This window comes from Bubalus kerabau, chromosome 3 (genome assembly GCF_029407905.1).
Source record: "Bubalus kerabau isolate K-KA32 ecotype Philippines breed swamp buffalo chromosome 3, PCC_UOA_SB_1v2, whole genome shotgun sequence".
NCBI lineage: Eukaryota > Metazoa > Chordata > Mammalia > Artiodactyla > Bovidae > Bubalus > Bubalus kerabau.
Window position 1 is genome coordinate 48,874,621 of NC_073626.1, and position 23,219 is coordinate 48,897,839.

The following is a 23,219-nucleotide window of genomic DNA, read 5'->3' on the forward strand; positions in this document are numbered from 1 at the left end:
GGAATAAAACTGCAAGATTTTTGGCACCCTTTTCCTTTCCTGTCTTTCCTCAGATGCCCTATAGAACTGGATCCTTTTCTTGCAGAACCACGTGGCCACAGAAAATTTATTCTGTTTGGAAGAAAGGCTGTGAGAAGCTCCTTTAGAAATGGAGTGTGGGGAAGACTGCTGGGTCATTTAGGCATCGTCCCTCTAACCGCCTCTCCCCCTCATATTTGGGGTTCTCTCTGAACTGTGGTTTTTTTGGTTGTGTGTTTGACCCTTAAACGAATCCTTCCCTTACTCTGAGAACCAAAGTAACTGAGCCGTTTTATCAGTCTTGTCTTGCTTTTGTCTTAACCCAAATTTCTATTACTGGACTGTTTTCTTGATGGATTAGAGGACTCCTGGCTGTGTGTTCAGGGTAGCCTATGATATACAAGGGATTGGGACTGGGACTCACAATCAAAATACCTAGGTTTTAGTTCCCGCTTAGCTCCTTATTATTTTGTGAATTTGGATCAGTAGCCTTTTAACTTTGGTTTCTTTATCACATAAGAATAACAGCCTACCTCACAGGGTTGTTGTGAGGATGCAATAAGGTTACAAAGCTCCTGAAAACTACAAACTGTAGAGGAGAACTGCCCACCTGGAAAATTTTGTTATTTATGGTCAGTGAATGAGAATTTTTAAAGGGACCTAAAAGTGTCTCTGCAATGGGGGACTTTTAGAAATTTTTTTTTTTTCTCTTCAGTGGAACTTTTCCATGTTCTCTCTGCCATTATTAACTTCTGCTTATTGTCTTACACATGTTCAATGGGATTTTTAAAAAAACTATTTTCATCAGCAGTCTTGTTACCTCTTATTCTAACATGGAAATAAGCAGCAGGCTAGGATGGCGCCCCTTGAACTGGGCTTGTTTTTGCTCTTTTTTCATAGAGTGCCAGGTTAATGCCAGTAGTTGGTATTGGGCTTTTGGGGTAATGAAACTTGTGGATTTGACTTCTGTGATCCCCTTGCTGACCTGAAGTGGATTGTATGTTTCATTGTTAATTATAATAATTTAAAAAGTTGAGTTCTACTTACTGGACATGCATCTCTGCACTTGAAAGTTAACATATTAAAAGCATATTTTCTTTCTTCCTTGGTTCTCTTGTTCACGTGGATAACCCAGAGAATGCCTGAGTCTAAGGCGCCATCCTCAGAGAGTCGTCGCCCAGAAATGTGCTCTGGCTGCAGGGCTCCTCCTCCCAGTGGAGACAGCAGCTCCTCCTCTGGGCGCTGCGCCAGCAGTCCTCAAAGGATGGTTTCTCACCCTTCTTCCGTTGAGAACCCATTGGAGACCCAGAGAAATGATCACAGTAATTCAGATATTAAGATCTCTGAGACAGAGACACTTGAGCCATCACAGAATTACCAGAGTCTGCCTCCATCTCCACTCCTGGTGCCCCAAGAGTCTATAGCCTCCTCAGAGGTCAAGGAGGGTTTGCCCGTAGAGTCTCCAGCTTCCCAGCACGGGCGGGATGCCCTCCTGTATCTCCAGACACAGGTGGCTGAGATGTCCCGAGTGATACGTGACCTGCAGTCCAGGAGCTGCTTCCGATTTCATCATTCCCGCACAGGTGAGGCCTCCTCGGTTCCTTGGGACATCTCCACCTCCAGAGAAGAACAGTTATCCGCAGTCGAAGAAGAGGCTGAGTGCAAGTCCCCTTCGGCCGACGACAAAGGGCAGCCAGCTGACCCCAGTCAGTCCAGCTTCACAGGGCTGTTGAAAAGAATGGAACAGAGAGGTGTTATCAAGAGAGTCACCTTACAGTCAGAAGCAGAACTGTGTGAGGGGAAGCCTGACTGTGTGACCTCCAAGAAGCGCTTGGTCCCTCCGTTGCATCCTCTTCTGAGAATTGCCACTGCGGAGGTTTTCAAAGACCCTGCTGATTGCCATCCCTCTTCTTTCATGGGACACAGGGTGTATCCTGTGGCTAAGGACACCTCTCCTTTCCAGCCAAATCCCCCAGCAGGGGGCCCCATTGTCGAAGCGCTAGAGCACAGCAGGAGAGGAGGCACCACGTCACCCCTGGATTCCACCTCAAAGGAGATGGAGGTCATGGGCTGCAGGTTCTACCATGCTGCTTCCATCGCAGCCCGAGCTGCCAGCTACATGGCCTACATGACGCAGTATCAGCGTAAACTCTGGGAAGACATGGAGGACCTGGTCCATGACCCCGAGTTTGATCGTGGAAAGGCAAGATGTATCATATCTGATGGCATGGATGCAGGCCTCTGGCAGCTGTGTACTACCAGGGACATAATGGACTCTGTGGTCAGAGTTATGGCGATGGCAATAGACTACAGAAGGCAGGCGTGGCTTCGGCTCACATCCCTCACGAAGAAGACCCAGGAGAAGATCTCACACTTGCCCTTTGATGGTACTTGCCTCTTTGGCCAAGATGTGAATGCTGTTGTTGCAGAAGAAAACAGTGTGAAAGAAAACGACTATAAAGACCACAGTAAATACTATAACCAGCATCGATGCTTCTACAGTCACGACCAGAAAGCACATTACCACAGTCGTGGGTATTCCCGAGGGGACTGGTACAGACCTCGCAACCACCCCTATAGACACAGAAAAAGGGCAGACTCTCCGGAACGCCATGGGTACAAGAATTAGTGACCCGTTCACGGTCTGCAGTGCAGCCACGCACGATGCCCCCTCCCCCACAGGACACTGAACACGTGTCTGGGATGATCACAGCTGACACTGAGTTCTAGACTTTGGGAATGAAGTAGATAATACAGAGACCCGTGCTTTCTTGGCCAAGTGAGCAGTAGAGACTTCGAGTTGGATCGAACAAAGGTTACGCATTATTTCTAGTCCAAAATAAGTCTAGAGGTGGGTCCTCAGGAATCCAAATCCTTTTATGATTAAGGAAAAATATAAAGATTTCTTCCCCCTCAGAAAACTCTCACTGATAAACTGATGGCGCGCAGGTTTTGGATCTGGAAATAACCTATTATCTCGAACACCAGAGGCAGATCATTCATTTTTAGGTCATCAGTGCTTCCTTGTTTAGGCTTCCATTTGTCAGATCATCACAAAAGATCTTTTTGTCCACAAAACGACAAATCTGTTTTAATCTCTCTGTATCAGGGTGATCAGCTCACCGAGTGTCCATACTACTGTCAGTTTCTGTAAGACTTCAGAATCAGCCTTGAAGCTATATGTCAAGAACTGGAATTCAAATCAAAATTTGCGGAATCCAGTCCCTGCCAGTGGTGTGGCTGGCTATTCTAGATGAGCTGTGAACACCAGCTGGAAGAAGACTTGACTGTGATGCCTCTGTGGGAACGCTCACAGTAACTGTCTTCACCACCCAGAGCTACACAGCTAATTATCTGCGGTTGTCACTCCCAAGTCTCAAGCATCCACAAGCTGTGAGACCTGATCATGCTTTTCTCCCAGGATAATCTGGATGTTTCACCAAGAGGACCTTGACTGCTTTCTAAACTTTAAGCTTGATGATTCATCAAGCTCTAAAAACAAAAAAAGAGAGAGATTGCATATTAGTGCCCTGGAAATCAAGGATTTTACACCGTCTCGGCATGCAAAATCTGAACTCTTGAAAGAGCAAGAATTCCAAACATGCCTGATAGTCTGGTCCTCTGATTGTAATAAAGGGATGCTTTCAGTCTAGATTTTACTGAGAAATCCTTCAGATTCAGAGTGTAACTGTGGATGTAGTAAAAAGTACATTTCACACACTTCCCTTTCTAGATTCCATTAATGATTTCTTGAAAGTCTGAAGTCAAGACTTCAGTGATGTGTTCTTGGTTTTTTAGTCCCTTAACCTAGTCACACTCTACCATGAGAGACAGCTTACATTTTTGTTCCCAGCTCTTCAAGGTACTGTTTCTCCATCAGACTGGAACTGACAGCAGATACCTCAGCTAAATATCCTGTAGTGTTTTTATCCTGAGGCAGTGGCTCTGCGGTGTCCCAGCCCTTAGACCCTTGTCTTCATAGCATGACTTCAGAGATGGAGAAGATGCCAAATTGGAGGGGTCTGAATACATCATCCAGTATTATTTGCTTGGCCAAATAGAAAAAAATTTTTATCAATAGACTGATAATTTTGTAATTTCTTGGTTTGTTAAGCATCTGCATTTTTTTCTATCTGCTTCCCGTAGTATTTTGGGTCCACTGTTAGTGGACTCCGACGCCGTTTTCGCATTTATGTGGTTTCTGTTTCTTGCCTGCATAGTGGTGCCTGATGTTTTCCTGGTGTTCCACTTTTTAATGGCTTGTTGGAAGGCCAGCCTCTCTCCTCGTCATAACCGCCTTCAGCACGTTTTTTGTCTGCTTTTTCTTCCTTTCCCTGTGTGTGCTGTAGCAGTCAAAGATGCATATATCCCTACTTGCAAGCTACTTTGTCAGATAATTTCAGGGATAATTTACAATTGATTCTGATTGTCGTATTGGTAGATGAAGCTTAAGTTGCAGTCTTGATAGTTTCCTCTTGGCAAATTTGGTCAGGGCATATTTAGAGTTAACATTTACCTTTAATTTTTCTGTACTTTTCACCAAGTTTTACTAACGCTGTTTGAGGCCCATGCTCAAAGAAGCTGTCTTTCAAACTGAACCCTAGAAGAGCACTGATAACTGACTGAAAGAACCAGAGGCCTAAGAAATCACACGAAGATGATAATAGTTTTGCCCACTAGCTCAGTGGCCTCACACGTGCCCTTGCCGTGACCTTCTAGTTTCTTCTAGTTTCTTCTGTGAAAGGATAGCCATGGGAAATTGAGAGAGAGAAAGACTTTGACACTCCAGGATGGCTGCCCGAAGTGTTCCCAGTTAGCTGAGGATTTTTCACACTGCTCCCGCTTCTCCATTTCTCTCCATCCCTTCCCTGAGTTAGGTGCTGGGTCACAAATTTGATGAGTTTTGAGAGCTCTTATTTTCCAAAATTTGAACTAGAATTAATGGTGCTTGAAGACCTGACTCTGAGACTGCTCTGGCATTTTCACCTAACCTGTTCTTCCTTTGAAACTTTTTACTTTTAATGGTGTTTAAAAAAGGACACAATGTAGAATTTACCATTGTAACCAGTTTAAGTGTACCTTGGAGTAGAGTTAGCTGTGTTCACTTTGGTGTATTCCTCCTTTCCTCACTGCTCATAGAGCAGCATTTCTTTTGTCTTCCTTCTGCGTTATGTTTGTTGCTCCATAGCAACAAGATAAGTAGCATTTCTTTCCCACTCTCTGATTGATATGCCCAAGGACCTCCTTAGGTCTTCCTTAAAAATGAAAAAGTATTGAGAAATCATCCAGTTAGTGGTCAGGTAGCTGACTTCTGAAGGACGCGGCCATCGCGTGGGGATGGAGCAGAACGCAGTAGAGTGGGAGCAGGTTTAGTTGGAGGTGATGCAATTGACTGCAGAAGAAGCAATATCTTTTACCTGTTTTTTTATTATTGCTATTTTAAAGTCTTTCTCTGTCATACTTAAATGATGATGATGTTATAAAACTAAAAATGGGGACTTGGTCTAGGGAAACAGCCGCAGTAGTATTTGGAACTCATAATTAGTCAGATAACAGGTTTTCAGGTCATGTCTGCCGTGTGCAAAGCCAAGATCCTCCATCAGGCCAGCCTCTGACGTTTGAACGTCGCTGGGTTTTCTAGGAGGCCTCGCGGTCATCACAGGTTGAGTGATGTGGTGTTCCTGAAAGGGATGCATCTAATGATCCTTCTTTAAAATGTCATTGTTTGACTAGATGTAAAATGTATGTGGAAACTAAGATTTCTCGTGTTTACTGTGTGTACACAGAAATACTGTTTCCATTCATTGTTATATGAAGTGCCTTTTTAAATTTTACACTATTGTTTAAAACAACATTTTAATGTCTTGCATGTCGCTGATGATATTTATGTGAATTCTATATAGTGATTTTATCTTGTAGTTTATGCCTCATCTGTACGGTTGCACTATCTAAGGGTACTCTCCTTCTGAATGTTACTTTATTTTCATTACAGCACTGTTGATGCATTTCAGAAGGGCTTGTAGAGTGTGTCCCCCCGCCTTTATTTAAATAACTTAGCGGTAGCTATTTTAGTTATTAGTGATTGGCCCAGTTTTCTGGGCATTGAGGCAGCTTTGTTTTCTGTCTCTAGGTTCTAGGTTTCTGATTGAAGCATTTGTCTTATGTCTGACCTTGTTCATAGCCAGAGTAACACAGCTCATTTGTAAGTGGGTGTGTTGCTTGGTAATAAGAAACAAAGATATTTGGAAATTAAAGTATATTTGTTGACACTTTATCTTTTTTTTTCAGACTGTGTGACAGCTTATCAGTGTAATTGCATTTAAACTTATTATTATTATTTACTGTGTGACAGCTTCTTTATGTATTATTACATTTATTTACCTAGCCCTCAAAATGACATTTTGAGGAGAGCATAAACTCAGGCTACTTGGGTACTATTTAGTATATTACATTAAGTTACATTACCATTATACTAATAATTAACTGAATGATGCCTAAGTGTCCTGATTGATAATGTCCTTAAAGGCCTGCTCCATCCAGGATAACCTCTCAGGTACTGTAAACAGGAGGTTGGAATCAGCACAGTCCAGAATCTCTTCTAGCTATAAACTTGGATACAGAGTTAAATGACATGGATGAACAAAGTTAAACGCCACATTCAGTATTCTTGGGATACACTTAATTAATTGACTGGGATTCTGGTGAAGGATAGAAATTAAGGATTAGATCTTTGCAGAAATAGTTTAAAGACTGCAATAACTGAAAACTTTTTTTTTTAATGGCGTGAGGCATGTTTTGCCCAGACTTGCACTGTTCAGGTTTCCTTATCTTTTGAAATCTGCCATTCTTAGTGGCTAGTCCCGTAATTGACTGTCAGATCTGTATGCCTCTCCTGCCTGTCATTACCCACTTAGTTGTTTTTCCAGATATAACTAGTTTTGTAAACTGTTAAAATATGTTGTGGAATTTCTCTTCCTGGATGAGTGCTGAGAATATTGTTTTATTAAGTCTTTTTTTCTTGTATTGATTAGTGGGGTGGTATTTTTGTACTACTTTTCTTTTCATCTGCTTGATTTTATAGGAATGAAAACCTTTTTTGTAGTAGTGTTCAGCGCCATTGAGATATTACTGGAGATTATTTGAGTTTCTGGTGTGATATATCGGGAAGTAATCACAGGCCAGACATGTATGTTGTTTTGATGTTAGCATCTCAGTTTTTCTTTGTATTAATCTTTTCTTTCCCTTTATGTAAACCTCTTCTTAAAAGGATGTCTTATCTTCCTTATCTCTTGATGTAGATTATATTTTTTATTCTGCCAATCTCTACTAACCAGTATTTTCATGTGGTTTTGTATGTTTAAATGCAATGTCTTCAGCATTATTTTAAGAGGTTTTCTAGTTCTCTCTTAAAAATGTCCTTTTCTTAAAAAAATAAAAGTAGCCAATTCAGTCTCATACTACTCTTTGGCTATTGAATTTCCTTAGTTTTTAATGCCTTCTTATTTTCTGATAGTACTATTTTCTCATTTCTGTATAGTTTTCACACACATGTATTGCTATATGTAATTTGTGGTCAGTTGCATCTTTTCTCTCTTACCAGAAATTTTAAGTTCATCATCATGAACTTACAGTACCGCTCTCACATGTACTGTGTGTGTGTGTGTTGAGTCACCGAGTGTCCGACTCTTTGCAGCCCATGGACTGTAGCCCGCCAGGCTCCTCTGTCCATGGGGATCCTCTGTCCAGGCTCCTCTGTCTGGGCCATTTCCTTCTCCAGGGGATCTTCCAAACGCATGGGTTAAACCCGAGACTCCTGCATTGGCAGGTGGATTCTTTACCACTGAACCACTAGGGAAGCCCTGACATATTTAATACCATATCTTAATCAGTTTTCTCTAGGTTGTAAATGCTTTACTGGTTTTGTCATGGTAACTGTCTATTTCAAATGATCTGTTGGATTTTCTGATGTCTTGTCAGTTCAGTAAGAGTTCTCAGGTTGTCTGTAGTTTTTTTTAGGACTTTGGAGATCTCTTAAGCTGCATTGTGTTTTCTAATATTCCTGAGCAGTATGTTTCTTGGTAGAAGTGATTGTAAATGCATTGTATCTGGTAATTTAAAAAAATTCTTTGACTTTAAATGCTTCAAGTGTTATCTTGTAGGTTCTGTTGGTGGTCCCTTTGTAAGAATTTCATAGCTATTTTTTCCCCACGAGCTATCCTGTGCTTTCTGTTTCCTTTCATTACCCATAAAAGTGGCTCTATCACAGCATTCAGTTTTAAGGGCTACAGTTAGACCTCTTGTTAACTCTTGCTTTTATCTGTAATGCCTGTGTTTCACACTTCCTTGACTTGCTAAAAGCATTATGTCTGAGATCCATGTATCTATACTGCTTTTATTTAGTGAGGCAACAGTGGTGTGGGTGATGGGGAAAAAGACATTTTCCAAGTCACTAAACACAGTTTTAAATTTTCAGTTCCATTAAAAAAAAAACAGACATTTAATCACAATAAGCTTCTTGCTTTCAAGTGTGTAGCCCATTCCCTTCTGCCTTGGGCAGAACACAGATAATTTGTGATTAGTCTCATTTAGATTATTAGCACAGCTGGATGTATGTTACTTTGTCTAATGGCTTATAACAACTCCTGTTTTCTTTAACTTTTGACAAAAGTTGTATTTGACAGATGTTGGAAGCTCCTTGGTAGTATTGGGTCTAAAATGTTGTCTCCCTGCCTGGGAAGGAAGTAGAGGGGGGAACCTCCATCAGCAGAGCTTCTGTGTATCAGGCACTGTGCTGGCCGCATGGACTCTTGAGGCAGAAATGCACCCTTATTTTGCAGATGAGGAAGTGGAACTGAACGTTAAACGATTTGCTCAGGTGGAGGAGCTGAGCTTTGAGTTTCCGCTCTATTCTTAAAGTCTTCACTCAGCATTGTGCTCGGTGACTTCCGTCTGTTTTTCAAGGCACCACTTAAAGTCTTAACCTCCCTGAGAAGCTAATTTGTCAAACAACTAGCCTTCTCCTTCCCTGGATTTTGTGTTTATGGCTGTACTGTCATCCCTTATAACTTGATGTCTTCATTAACTAATTCCTGGTTATTTCATTTACCTGATCAGAAACTTTGGTCATAGTGGGCAGTCATGCTCACACTGAGGTTTCGCTGAGATGGTTCTGGTTGTCTTCTGTTTCGTGGATTCCTTATTTGTATCCTGTTCATTGTCAGCACTGATCATCTCCGCCATGGTTCTTGATGCTGTTTTTTTCTTTGTTGTACCTTTTTTATTTGTTATACTCATTTTGTCTCAGATACATACTAGAATTTTTAAAAAACTGGTGTCTTGAGGATATTGGCTTAATGAAAGATGGTGGAATGATGTTAAGCACGTAGTGTTTGAATTCCAGAGACCTTGATGTGAATATTAGTAAGTCACTTATTCTCTGAGACTCAGTTTTCCTACTCTCAAACGAGATAATAATGCCTGGAAGTACTTTGGAAACGTCACAGCGTGATATAAATTGCCTTTCTGTAGTGGTTATACTGTTTTTGCCCACATTTATAGATTTCTCATAACCGTGGGATGGTATTAATACAGATTCTCTTGAAGGTGTATTTAATAGTATGTAATAGTTCATGTCATCACATCATGCTTCCCTCTTTATGGTTTTTTAAGGCTGAAATATTAAGCTGCATATTATACAAGTCCAACAGTGGATTAAGGTATTGAGAGAGATATTTAAAGTAAAACAGTCTCTTAAGTACAGGCTAAGAAATGCTCGTAATCAACAACAAGAAAAAAATTAAAAAGAATGTAGAATGAAGAGCTAGGATGTGTATGTATATGTATATAATTTTTGATGGATGGTATTTTGTCTTTTTGTGTCTCTGATAGAAACAATCTTTGTATTTGTAAACATCTTCAAAACCTGTTATATGCAGGCAGACCCTGAGGAAGGTCTGTGGGTACTGTGAATTAATAAGAAATGGTCTATTCTCTTCAGAAGAGAAGGAAATGCCAACACAATGTAGTTGTCCTGTTAGAGGAATGCCTGTGGTGAGATTGGGGCAAAAGAGGGCTGTCTGCAGGGCCCAAGGAAGCTTTTCTTTACCAGATGCTCGAGCTGAGGCGGGAATGTGACTAGAGAAGAGTGAGTGGGGCCAGTGGAGGAGCAGGAGCCAGGCATCAGGTGAAGGCGCCAGTTGTGTGCGCAGTGCGGGGCACACGGTGTCTCTGCTTTCAGAACCGCGGAGAACCGCCTTAATGGGCACAGTTGAGGAGATCGGGTTGAAGAAAGGATAAATTCCCCATGAGAATGTATTGGTTCTTACGTGTTCAAAGTGTACTAAGATGTATGCTGCTGCTAAGTTACTTCAGTCGTGTCCGACTCTTCGCGACCCCATGGACTGCAGCCTACCAGGCTCCTCCGTCCATGGGATTCTCCAGGCAAGAGTACTGGAGTGGGGTGCCATTCCTATGGACATTTAATTCCTTTTCTCCCTTAGACTGAGCCGAAGGAAGGCTCTCAGATAGTGCAGCAGTCACCCACGAGGGCTCTGGCACTGACCGCGAGCAGCGGCGGGGATGAGCCGGGAGCCACCCCCGGGGAGGCCGCCCCATCCATGTAGGCCAGTGCCTGCAGAGCCAGCTGGGGGCCACAGTCCCCGTGTGGCTGGCTCCCTGTGCCCTGGCCTGCAGATGACCTGAGGGTGCGCTTGGGGAGGGAGCGTACTTGTTCAGAACGTAGCTTTGCTGGCGGTTTGAAGCAGGGACTGCGCCTTGTGCCGGTGGCATCTCCAGCAGCACCTGGAGGACACTCTGTCAGCTTCCTTTTTGTCTTTTCCTCTGCTTTGGATTTCTTTCCCTGTTCTGGTTGCCCCTTTGACCTTTTCTCTCCTCTTCTCAGTTCTTCCTTTTCAGTCCAGTGCCAGAGGTAGAGCAGTGGCTCTCAGGATCGAAGCATTGTTAACTCCCTTTTGCTTTGTTACAACTTAATAGTAGGAGATGCTTAAAAATTCTCCTAAGTTCCGAGGTGGTTTTGGGGGGTGTGGGGGGTGGGTCCTGTATCAAAAGAGAATCAGTCATTCTTCCTGGGAGGGGAATTTTATAAATACAGATACTGGTGATTAACCAAAAGACAAGGTAGGAAGAAGCTTATTGAACAGGTTTGATAGTACGGCCTTCTTCACCGAATAGTACTTTACAGAATATGGTGTATCTGTATGTGTGTTTTAAAGCTTGTTCATATAAGGCATATGTTCCATGTACTTTGTAAACAATAGTTTGGGGGTGGGAAGGAAGTTGCTTTGTACAACAGGATTGTTTCTTGGGTTTAAAGCTTTGCTGCTGGAGTTGGTAAATAAATATTGTACTGCTTTGCTGTGTTTATTTCTTCTGCTCTGTTTGTATTTGAATATAACATTCTTGAGAAAAATTGTTGCTTTTCAAGATGTTATTTGGGAGTATAGCTTCAGGTACAAGATCGGTACAAGGGGATTCTGGTAAACAGAAGTTACTCTGGGGGTATAAAGCTCATGAGACCAAACCATGGACCCCAACTTTGAAGGCCTGATCAGTGAGAAGCAGGCTTTGAAACTGGAGTTTGTGTGAAGTAAGGCATTGTTTCAGGAATTCTCTTCAGCCTGTTGAACTGAGAACGACTTGCCCTAATTCCTGATCAGTGTGTTTCTGTTCTGTTTGGGCAATAATGTAATGCAGCCATTGTACTTCTAGAGACGAAAAGAAACCCAGAGGGAAAAAGTTAAATACAATTTACTAAGAAGATTATGTTCCTTGTAGAGACAAAATTTCCACCTGCTTTTGTGAAGGATAGATGTTAAACTTATATTTTTAAAAGGTGAAAAGTAGTGATTTAAACCAAATCCATCGCATTTCCCCTGGGGAAGGAAATGGCCACCCCTCCAGTGTTCTTGCCTAGAGAATCCTGTGGAGAGGAGCCTGGTGGGCTGCTGTCCATAGTGTCGCACAGAGTGAGACACGACTGAAACGACCTAGCAGACATGCACGCATTGCATTTCCAAACAGAAGGTTGAAATCTTCAACACTTTTTGTTGTTCACTACGTTAACAGTTTTATTGCATATTCTGATGTAGAAATACTTGAAAACAGTTTAGAAAAGGAAAAAGTCCCTCTAGACAGAAATAAATACTGTTAACATTTTAATTTTTAGCTTTCTAGATTTGGTTGCTTCTAAGTATTTTTACCAAAAATAGGATCATTTTCATTTTAAAACAAATACAAGTGATAAGAAAGACATTGAAATTTGTATGTTAGAGCTTCCATGAAAAGGTGGGATTTTTGTGCTGCGTCATTCGCCTGGTTAATGATTTTGCGGTTCATATAGCAGGTCACAGTTTCATAGCAATGCTAGAATTTTAAGTTACCAGGAAATTTTTGTTAGCTCGTTAAACTGATTAGTATATGAAAGTATTAATTTCTTTGGTAAAATTTTTGCCTAAATAGTGGAATTCTCATTGGACATGATTCCTGATGATCTTTTATGAGCTAAGTTCATAAAAGTTATGAGTTCATAGTCAGAACTGATTTCAAGTTCAGCTGAACTGATTTCAAGTTTGAAGCAGTGTATTCATCTGTAGCAAAAAGAAAGATCAGGACAGTGTAGCTAGTTTTTCACAAGGTTAAGTTTATTCATTAAGGAAACTTCTGAGGGAGGTTTTGAAGTATTAGCTTGAATTTGTGTCTTCATTCTTATGAAATAAAGACACAAATTGATACTGGTTCCCTTTTGAAAACACCCTTACTTGATAAAATGTGGTCAGTCCTGTCCAACTCTTTGTGACCGCATAGACTGTAGCTTACCAAGCTCCTCTGTCCATGGAATTTTTTAGGCAAGAATACTGGAGAGGATTGCCATTTCCTACTCGAGGATACCTTCCCGGCCCAGGGACCACCCTGTGTCTCTTGCACCTCCTGCACTGACAGGCAGCCCCTTTACCACTGTGGCACCTGGGAAGCCCCCCTACTCTCTTAGCCAGAAGAGAGAGGAGGGATGTGGCAGAATGAGGGACCCCGCCATCAGGCTTTGCTCCCTCCCTTGCCCCTGCCCGAGTTAGGAGACCCACCACTGAACCCCACTACTGCAGATCAGATGTCAGGAGAAAGCCCTCTTCCTGTCCTGCCCAGGCTGTATGTTTTTAGACTTGGAATTTTGATACTAACTACCAAACTCCATTAAAAGATAAACATTATCTTCTAGAGCAGAAGAATTCTTGCTTAGTGTCTCCTGTATAGGCTTGTCTTTTGTGGATATGTGCACTCAGATTTAACCAGTATCCTTAGTCTGCTGCCATTTCTAGGACACAACTCAGATTTGCTTTGTGTGTGAGAGGTCTCCTAGCGTCCGGGGTGAGCGTCGATGGGCTGCAGGGGCAGGCCACGGGAACCTGGCTTCCGAGGCTCTGCAGCAGTCTCTTCCTTCCTCAGTGTGGCCCTCATTCTGTAACCTTCCACTCCTCCACGGATTTGTATGTCAGACTGTGTCACTGGAATCATACCTCTGGTTCTCACTTTCTAGTTTAAAAAATTTTTTCATAGGGACTAACTAGAATCTGCTTTTTCTGGTGTTGAAACTTTCTTCTTAATTCTGTTAGGACCCTACACAGCTTCCCTAGTGGGACGGGGTGGGTATGGAAGAAAAACTGACTCAGATGTAAGGTATTGACAAACAGGGACTTTCCTGGTGGTCCAGTGGTTAAGATGCTCTGCTACCACTTCAGGGGCACTGGTTCAGTCCCTAGAAACAGATCCTGTGTGCCATGTGGGACAGCCAAAAATATATATATTTAATATATAAGCATATAGAGACCCTTCCTCCCCAGTATATTTCATAGGACTTTTCTTTCCTGTGCATCTCCTCCCAAATAACACAATGGATACGCTTTCTTGCTGATAATTTGCTATCATTGTGGACTGTAATGTTACTGTGTGCTGCTGCTAAGTTGCTTCAGTCGTGTCCGACTCTGCGACTCTATAGATGGCAGCCCACCAGGCTCCCCCGTCCCTGGGATTCTCCAGGCAAGAACACTGGAGTGGGTTGCCATTTCCTTCTCCAATGCATGAAAGTGAAAAGTGAAAGTGAAGTCGCTCAGTCGTGTCCGACTCTTAGCAACCCCATGGACTGCAGCCCACCAGCCTCCTCCGTCCATGAGATTTTCCAGGCAAGAGTACCGGAGTGGGTTGCCATTGCCTTCTCCAATGTTACTCTGTAGTAGTATTTAATACAGAAGTTAATCCAGGGTAACCACAGCAAGTGCTTCAAGAAAGATGACTCAGAATCTACAGCTGGGAATAACTTTCTGAATGAAACATGAAGCACATTGTTCTTACCAGAGCCAGTTCCATTTCTAGTTTGAGAAGTTACATATCTGAAAGCCTGACCTTTCTTAGAAAAATCTTCTTTAGACTATAGGATTTTGCAGAGACTGCCAAATCTAGCCTAGGAAGAGTCCTGGAATTTTGTGAGTTCACCTTAAATTGCAAGCATTGTGGCACTAATGGAATGGTGGGAATTCCCAAACTGAAGAGTATATTAGTCCCTATTCATCTTAGTCCTACAGGAAACGTTTAAGACATTTTCATCTAGCCTAAAACTAGTTCAATTTCTGCCCATGTGCCTGATGATACTGAAGCTTTGGTTCTGCAGTTAGGTCACCAACAAGGTGGCCTGCAATAAGTTTTACCTCCCTGAGTTCTGATCATTTAAAATTTATTTCTGAACCTATTGAACCTTTGGATTACCTGTTAAACTTCTGTCCCAAATAAGGCCTTCTCTGACCTAATCGGTGAATTCCCTAGCATGCATTTTAATATCTGCGTTCCCTCTGTTGTGGGATTAAGTGAGATCTGAGGCCAGCCCTCGTCTTGGATCACTAACCATGGAAATTCCTGGGACTTGGCTTTCCGGAGAGAGTGGGTGTTCATAGATGACCCACTCATGCCTGGCTTTAACCAACAACCTTGATCCCCAAACCCAAGTTTGTGGTAGAAAAGTATCCAATGAATATCACCCTGCTGCACATGGTTTGTTTCTTTACCCTTTAAGAGAAAACATTCTTGTTTAAAGTACTTCCATTTTGTCATTTTTAAATGCAAAGATTTCAAAGTTGAAGTTCTTCCTTTCTCTAGCTAGCATTTCTTTTCATCTACTCCCAACAGATTATCTCCCAGATCTGCTTTTCTGCTTGCTTTCTTTTTTGAAAGATTTTTTTAAATATGGACCATTTTTATAGTCTTTGTTGAATTTGTTACAGTATTGCTTCTGTTGTTTATGTTTTGGGTTTTTGGCCATGAGGCCTGTGGGATCTTAGCTCTCCAAACAGAGATCCAGCCCACACCCCCTGCATTGTCCTCTGACTTGTAAAAGGACATTTTGGAGTTGGTGGGATGCCACCTACTATCTGGTGCAGTGGTATGGCCGTTGGGACGACTCCCACCCAGAGTGATGCTGTGAACACTCTTTACTGCAGAAATGCAGCCTTCACAGAAACCCCAGTCAGTCTTGTTATATGTGTTCACTTCAGTGGAACTCCTGTGTGCCTGCAGAATCACACCCGCTGCTTGGTTTACTTGATGCAACTCTTTCCCACTTTACATAAACTTTGGTTTGTACGTGTGTAATTAATATCTTACTAAACCAATCTTTCTGGTAGAAAACATTTTTAATAGAGTTTATTTTTTAAGAAAACTTTTATTTTAGATTCACAGCAAAAAAAGAGGAAGAGACTTCCCATATACCTCTGCCCACAATGTATAGCTTCCCTCACTATCAACTTCCCCCAACATAGTGGTACATCTGAAATAATCAGTGAGCCTGTTGTTGACACAGTATCACCCAAAGTCCATAGTTTACATTAGGGTTCACTCTTGGAGTTATACGTTCTATGAGTTTGAACAAATGTAGTAAGATACCTACCTGTAAAGTGTCCTACTGAATAGATTTTCTACCCTAAAAATCCTCTGTACTCTACCAATTCACCCCTCCCTCTCCCGTTCCCCCTGGCAACCACTGATTTTTTTTTTTTAATTGTCACTATAGATTTGCCTTTTCCAGGATGCCATATAGTTGGAACCATACAGTATGTAGTGTTTCCAGATTGGCTACTTTCATGTAGGAATACGTATTTAGGTATTCTTCCATGTCTTTTAAAGATTTGGTAGCTCATTTCTTTTTTGTTGTTCAGTCACTCAGTTATGTTCGACTGTTTGTAACCCCATGGACTGTAGCATGCCAGGCTTCCCTGTCCTTCACCATCTCCTGGAGCTTGTTCAGACTCATGTCCATTGAGTCAGTGATGTGATCCAACCAGTGATGCTGAGGCCATTGTCCTCTGTCGTCCCCTTCTCCTCTGGCCTTCAGTCTTTCCCAGGATCAGTGTCTTTTCTAATGAGTCAGCTCTTTGCATCAGGTGGCCAAAGTATTGGAGCTTCAGCATCAGTCCTTCCAATGAGTATTTCTTTTTAGCAGTGAATAATACTCCATCATCGGGATATATACAGTTATCCATTTACCTATTGAAGGTGCTTGGTTGCTTCTAAGGTTATGAATAAAACTGCTGTAAATGTCTCATTACACAGGTTCAGTCAGTTCAGTTCAGTTTAGTCACTCAGTCATGTCCGACTCTTTGCAACCCATGAATTGCAGCACGCCAGGCCTCCCTGTCCATCACCAACTCCCAGAGTTCACTCAAACTCACGTCCATCGAGTCCGTGATGCCATCCAGCCATCTCATCCTCTGTCATCCCCTTCTCCTGCCCCCAATCCCTCCCAGCATCAGAGTCTTTTCTAATGAGTCAACTCTTTGCATGAGATGGCCAAAGTACTGGAGTTTCAGCTTTAGCCTCATTCCTTCCAAAGAACACCCAGGGCTGATCTCCTTTAGAATGGACTGGTTGGATCTCCTTGCAGTCCAAGGGACTCTCAAGAGTCTTCTCCAACACCACAGTTCAAAAGCATCAATTCTTCGGTGCTCAGCTTTCTTCACAGTCCAACTCTCACATCCATACATGACCACTGGAAAAACCATAGACTTGACTAAACGGACCTTTGTTGCTTTTGAATATGCTATCTAGGTTGGTCATAACTTTCCTTCCAAGGAGTAAGCGTCTTTTAATTTCATGGCTGCAGTCACCATCTGCAGTGATTTTGGAGCCCCAAAAAATAAAGTCTGTCACTCTTTCCACTGTTTCCCCATCTATTACCCGTGAAGTGATAGGACTAGATGCCATGATCTTCATTTTCTGAACGTTGAGCTTTAAGCCAACTTTTTCACTCTCCTCTTTCACTTTCATCAAAAGGCTTTTCAGTTCCTCTTCACTTTCTGTCATAAGGGTGGTGTCATCTGCATATCTGAGGTTATTGATATTTCTCTTGACAATCTTAATTCCAGCTTGTGCTTCCTCCAGCCCAGCGTTTCTCATATGTACTCTGCATATACGTTAAATAAGCAGGGTGACAATATGCAGCCTTGACGTACTCCTTTTCCTATTTGGAACCAGTCTATTGTTCCATGTCCAGGTCTAACTGTTGCTTCCTGACCTGCATATAGGTTTCTCAAGAGGCAGGTCAGGTGGTCTGGTATTCCCATCTCTTTCAGAATTTTCCACAGTGTGTTGTGATCCACACAGTGAAAGGCTTTGGCATAGTCAATAAAGTAGAAATAGATGTTTTTCTGGAACTCTCTTGCCTTTTCCATGATCCAGCGGATGCTGGCAATTTGATCTCTGGTTCCTCTGCCTTTTCGAAAACCAGCTTGAACATCTGGAAGTTCATGGTTCACGTATTGCTGAAGCCTAGCTTGGAGAATTTTGAGCATTACCTTACTAGAGTGTGAGATGAGTGCAATTGTGCAGTAGTTTGAGCATTCTTTGGCATTGCCTTTCTGTGGGATTGGAATGAAAACTGACCTTTTCCAGTCCTGTGGCCACTGCTGAGTTTTCCAAATTTGCTGGCATATTGAGTGCAGCACTTTCACAGCATCATCTTTCAGGATTTGGAATAGCTCAACTGGAATTCCATCACCTCCACTAGCTTTGTTCATAGTAAGTTACTTCACCCCTAACTCTGTTTGGTTTATTTGCATGTTATTTTCTTAGGAAAAGCATGTCATCTGCAAAGAAAGGTTTTATTTCTTCCTTGATTTCTGATTTGGTGTCTGCTATTAATTTGGCGAAATTGTTGTTATTGCTTCAGATGTTTCCTCTGTTCCTTTTTCTTTCTCCTGGCATTCCCATTATGCATTTGCTGTATCTTTCGTAACAGTTCTCGTGTGTGTGCTGTGCTTAGTTGCTCAATTGTGTCCGACTCTTTGCGACCCCATGGACTGTGTCACTCAGTCATGACTATTTGTGACCCCTTGGACAGTAGTCTGCCAGGCTCCTCTGTCTGTGGGGATTCTGCAGGCAAGAATACTGGAGTGGGTTGCCATGCCTTTCTCCAGGCCATCTTCCCAACCCAGGGATTGAACCCACGTCTCCTGCATTGCAGGTGAATTCTTTACCATCTGAGCCACCAGGGAAGCCCAACAGTTCTTATATATATATATATATTTTTTTTTTTTTTTTTTTTTTTCAGTCTTTTTTCCTGTCTTCCAGTTTTGGAAGTTTCTGTTGACTTACTCTCAGGCTCAGAGATTTTTGCCTTTTGTGGTGTGCAGTCTGTGGTGAGCCATCAAAGGCACTGTTCACTTGTGTTGTGGTGTTTTGATGTGTGATTTCTTTTTGGTTCTCTTTTAGGATTTCCATCTCTCTTACATTACACATCTGTTCTTGCATGTTGCCTGCTCTTTCCATTAGGGCTCTAAGCATAGTAATCTTGGTAGTTTTAGATTCCTGGTCTGATAATTCCAACATCCGTACCAGCTCTGACATTCTTTGCTTGCTCTTCACACTGTGTTTCTGCCCTTTGGTATGCTTGTAGTTTTCATGTGGAAAGTGGACATGCTGTCCTAGGTAAAGGAGCTGCAGTAAGCAGAAGGGTCGTGCTCTGTGCGACTGGTCTCAGCCACGGAGAGCTTGCATCCCTGGACTGGAACCATGTCAGGGCTTCCCAGGCCTTCCACTCTCCTGGGAGGATGGCTGTTTCCTGTCTCTCAGGTTGTAGTTTCTCATGAAGTAGTTTCTCTGAAGGGCACACATCAATAAGAACTTAATGCTCTTGACATGCTTCAAAATACTCACTTTTTTCTCCCCGCACTGGAAACACGATGGGATTTTTCTTCAGCCGTCACTGAAGACCTGGTAAAGCTTCTGAAGAGCCTCACGAGAGGGTGAGGCCCTCGCATGACTGAGTTCCTCTGGCATTTAAGTCTGGTTAAAACTTGTCCACATGGAGCTCCCAGCGCCTGGTCAGTTCCAAGGCCAGGTCCCCACACCAGCACTGGTCCCACTGAGGTTTCCATGCATGGGTTTCTGCTCCACTCAGTTGACTTCACAGTTCATTCAAGCTTTTTACTTGTTATAATTGAGTGGCGACTTCTAAGATTCTTCCTTGTATGTTGGGCCAGAAAACAGAAATTAGATCATTTCTTTTTAATCAATAATTTCTCTTATATACATACTGTCCAGGAATTGCTGAAAATTCAGAGCCAAGAGTGTTTGCACTGTCACACCTTTTAGTGGGTGGACTAATGGCTCAAGATTACCTTACAGGCTCAGAGCAAAGCAGAGCCAAACTCTTCAGTATCCAGATGGTTATAAAGGAAATAAAGATGGGACTTCTCTAGTAGTCCAGTGGTTAAGAATCCACCTTGGAATGCAGGGGACACCATTCTGAGAAGATTCCCACATGGCACAGAGCAGCTAAGCCCACGGGCCACACCTGCTGCGGCCCGCGCTCTAGAGCCCCCGAGCTGCAACTGTGGAGGCTGTGTGCTGCCGCTGCTGAAGCCCCCGCGCCTTAGAGCCTGTCCTCGGTAAGAGTGGCCTCTGCTTGCCGCAGCTAGAGAAAGCCCATGTGCAGCAGAAAGACCCACCGCAGCCAAAAAATAAATGAGTAAACCTAAAAAGAGAAGGATATAAGGATGATTGATAGGTTATGTAACTTTGTGAAAATCAAAGCTGCTGGTGGGTGATTAGCTGTCCTACAGACTACCACAATTTAAACATAAACAAGACAAGTTCTTAGAAATTTGATAATATTAAAGTAAATAGTTCCTTAATCAACAAGGACCTGCTGTGTAACACAGGGAACTCAGTATTCTGTAACAACCTATATGGAAAAAGAATCTGCAAAGAATGGATATATGTATATTTGTAAATGAATCACTTTGTTGTATACCTGAAACTAATACAACATTGTAAATCAACTGTGCCCCAATATAAAATAAAATTTAAAAAAGTAAGTGGTTCTTTTTATTTTTTTGGCTGTACTACATGGCATGCGGAATCTTAGCTTCCTGACTGGGAATCAAACCCATGCCCCCTACAGTGGAGGCATAGAGTCTTAACCATTGGACTGCCAGGGAAGTTCTGTAAATGGTTCTTTAGTATAGTAACTCTTTGGTAAATGGATATATGTAATCCCAAAGCTCATTTTGTTAGCTAAAAGTAATGAAAATTGTTTTCAATTATAGGATAAGCATAAAGACCATATTGACCATCAGAAGGATAAAGTCGCCTTGACTCTGGCACGCCTAGCCCGCCATGTTGAAGTGGAGAAACAGCAGAAAGAAGAAAAGAACAGGGCCTTCAGGGTATGTGGCTGCTTTCATTGGTGTTTTACCAGATTATAGAATTGTTTGTAAGAAAGTTAAATAGACACTTACATAATCAAAAGATACATAATTGGATATAAGTTCAGCATGAAATCTGTATAGCTCACTGATTTAGTAGTAGTTCGTGATGGCATTTTATATCTGTTTTTGTTTGTTGGATTTTGATCATGTATGTATACAGACCAACAAAAAGAAAAAGTAGACTTGAGTGAACTTTATTTTGGGAATTTAAACTCATGGAATTATATAAGTTTCTAGTTACTTTATCACAGTTTATCAGGGCTTCAAGCTGTTGAAAGGTTATTTTCTGTGCAGTAGAGCCAGACCACTTTCACTTCAACCTCTTCCTTCTGTTATTGAATTAGGGCAGTAGAAGATGAAGCCTGCTTTAGAATCTTGCATGATATAAACCATTTCAAACTTTGACTTGCTTTACAGAAGGTTACCAAATGAAATTACCTTAGAAAACTCTCCCAATACTGCCAAATGTCTATTAGGAGTAAAATGTTGGCCAGTTGGGTAAAAAAACTTCCTCTTGGGAGTTTAAAAATGGAAATACAAATCACAGAATAATTTTACCATGTATGTTTTTGCTTCCTTGTTCCGTTGGTTATTATAAAGGAATTTATATATTTCTGTCGCCTTTGTTTTAGTATCTGCTTAATCTAATGTAAAATACCTTAATCTTTAAATTTAGAAGTACCTTTGGGGACTTTTATTAATACTTTATAATGTAATACCAATTAAACTAGAGCATAATATTCTAATTGTATGTTTAAAATGCTTAATACATTAGTGATATTTTTTTAAAAAAAGATTATTTCTTTCCTGGCAGAGACACTATTCATTTTTAGGAAGCTTTCCGCAAATTACATCAAGTGTGTGTGTATGGGGAAAGTCTCTGAGAGAGGAGTGGTTATCAAGCTGTCCTCTTTTTCTGCCCATTTCCTCAGTGATGCTCACTGCTTTTGTGATGAGTTCAGAGTAGTTGCTATGACAGCAAGGGTTTTTCTCAAGGGTAGTTTCAACTTTTACCTATACAAACGTCATTCATTGTATTAAAGACTTTAGCTTGTTGGAGAAAGTTTTTTAAAACTTTGAATTTCTTGTTTACCCAATTTTAAAGAATGCATTTTTCTAGATTTCTTTCTTAAAGAGAAAGTGACTCACACAGGTTCTGTAGCTCCTTGCTTGCTATCCATTCATGGTTTTTTGAAAATTTGGTTTTCCTTATATATAGCTTATTTTTAAAAAAACTATCGATAGATGACAGAAAACAAAAACCAAAATAAACTACCTAGAAAAAAAGATAATAAAACTAATTCTTGAAGAATTGTAGTAGGTGTTAACTGTGACTACAGAATATAGTAGAAAACGTCTTCCAGCTCGTCTAGGCCTTTTGATTTTTGGTGTCTCACTGTTAAAGTGGTTTGTCCATCTCTTTTGACGGAAATGTTTTAAAAAAAATAAAATCTATTAAAATCTTCACTGAATAAATCACTTTTAGAGATAATGTGTTGTGCTTGACTAGTTGACCAGTTACCAGCTTTGCTTGTTGATATTCCAGGAGTTAAAATGACTCGCAAGAGGGGATGTGCCCCTAACATATGTAGGAATAGCTATATAATGCATATTAGCATCTTTGGAGAATTAGTACTCTATGGCTATACTTAGAACAGTGTTATGTAGCTGATTTTTTTTCTGATTACAATCTTGAATCTCCCTGTCCCCCTCTTACCTATGCTGATAGAAGGTCCTGTTACATTGCTAACAGGGTCATTCAGTATCCTGGTCTGTTTCTTGCAAATCTAGTGTTTGTGGCTTTGTTATTTCTTTTTAAGGATATAAAAACCTTTTTGAGATACAGTATGGTATACTGGTTAAGTGCATGAGTTCTAGAATCAGATTAGAGAATGAGAGTTTAAATCCTGGTATTGTTATTTGTCCCTGTGCAATGTATTTGAACTTCATATGCCTCAGTTTTCCCATTATAAAATGGGAACCATACTGGTACCCGTCTTACAGAGTTATTGAGAGAATTAGATCTAAGATGCTTTTAGAATAGTGCCTGGCACATGGTAAGTGGTTAATAAGTATTAATTGTTATTAGGTTGGTGCAAAAGTAATTGCAGTTTTGCATTGTTGAACTTTGCCATTTGATATTGAAATACATTCTTAAATAAATGTGGTTATGTTATGCATCATTTTAATGCACATTTCCTGCTGTATTTTTTTTTCTGATATCTTACTGTTTATTTTATATGTATTTAGACTATGGAAAATGATACTAGACTAAAAGCAAATTTAAGCGATTTTCTTACTCGAGTTCAAAATGGTTCATTAAGCAGCAGAGACAACTCGCAACATCGACAACACATTTGGCCCAGGAACTGCTAAGGAACGTGTAGTGCAGTGCTGATTCAAGAAGTTTTGCAAAGAAGACCAGAACCTTGAAGA

The 23,219-nt window shown here is 41.3% G+C and overlaps 1 protein-coding gene across 4 annotated transcripts in view; it reads left to right on the top strand.

The window, feature by feature from the left end:
* Positions 1–23,219, top strand: part of ZNF451 (zinc finger protein 451) — a 95,327-nt gene that overhangs the window by 9,516 nt on the left and 62,592 nt on the right. For 3 of the 4 annotated variants that reach the window (XM_055571807.1, XM_055571809.1, XM_055571808.1), the window contains one exon: positions 20,622–20,741. In XM_055571807.1, the coding sequence (XP_055427782.1) occupies positions 20,622–20,741 (120 nt within the window). Of the gene's footprint in view, positions 1–1,153; positions 12,152–20,621; positions 20,742–23,219 lie in introns of those variants that run through there. The other variant, XM_055571810.1, reaches the window with a different exon arrangement.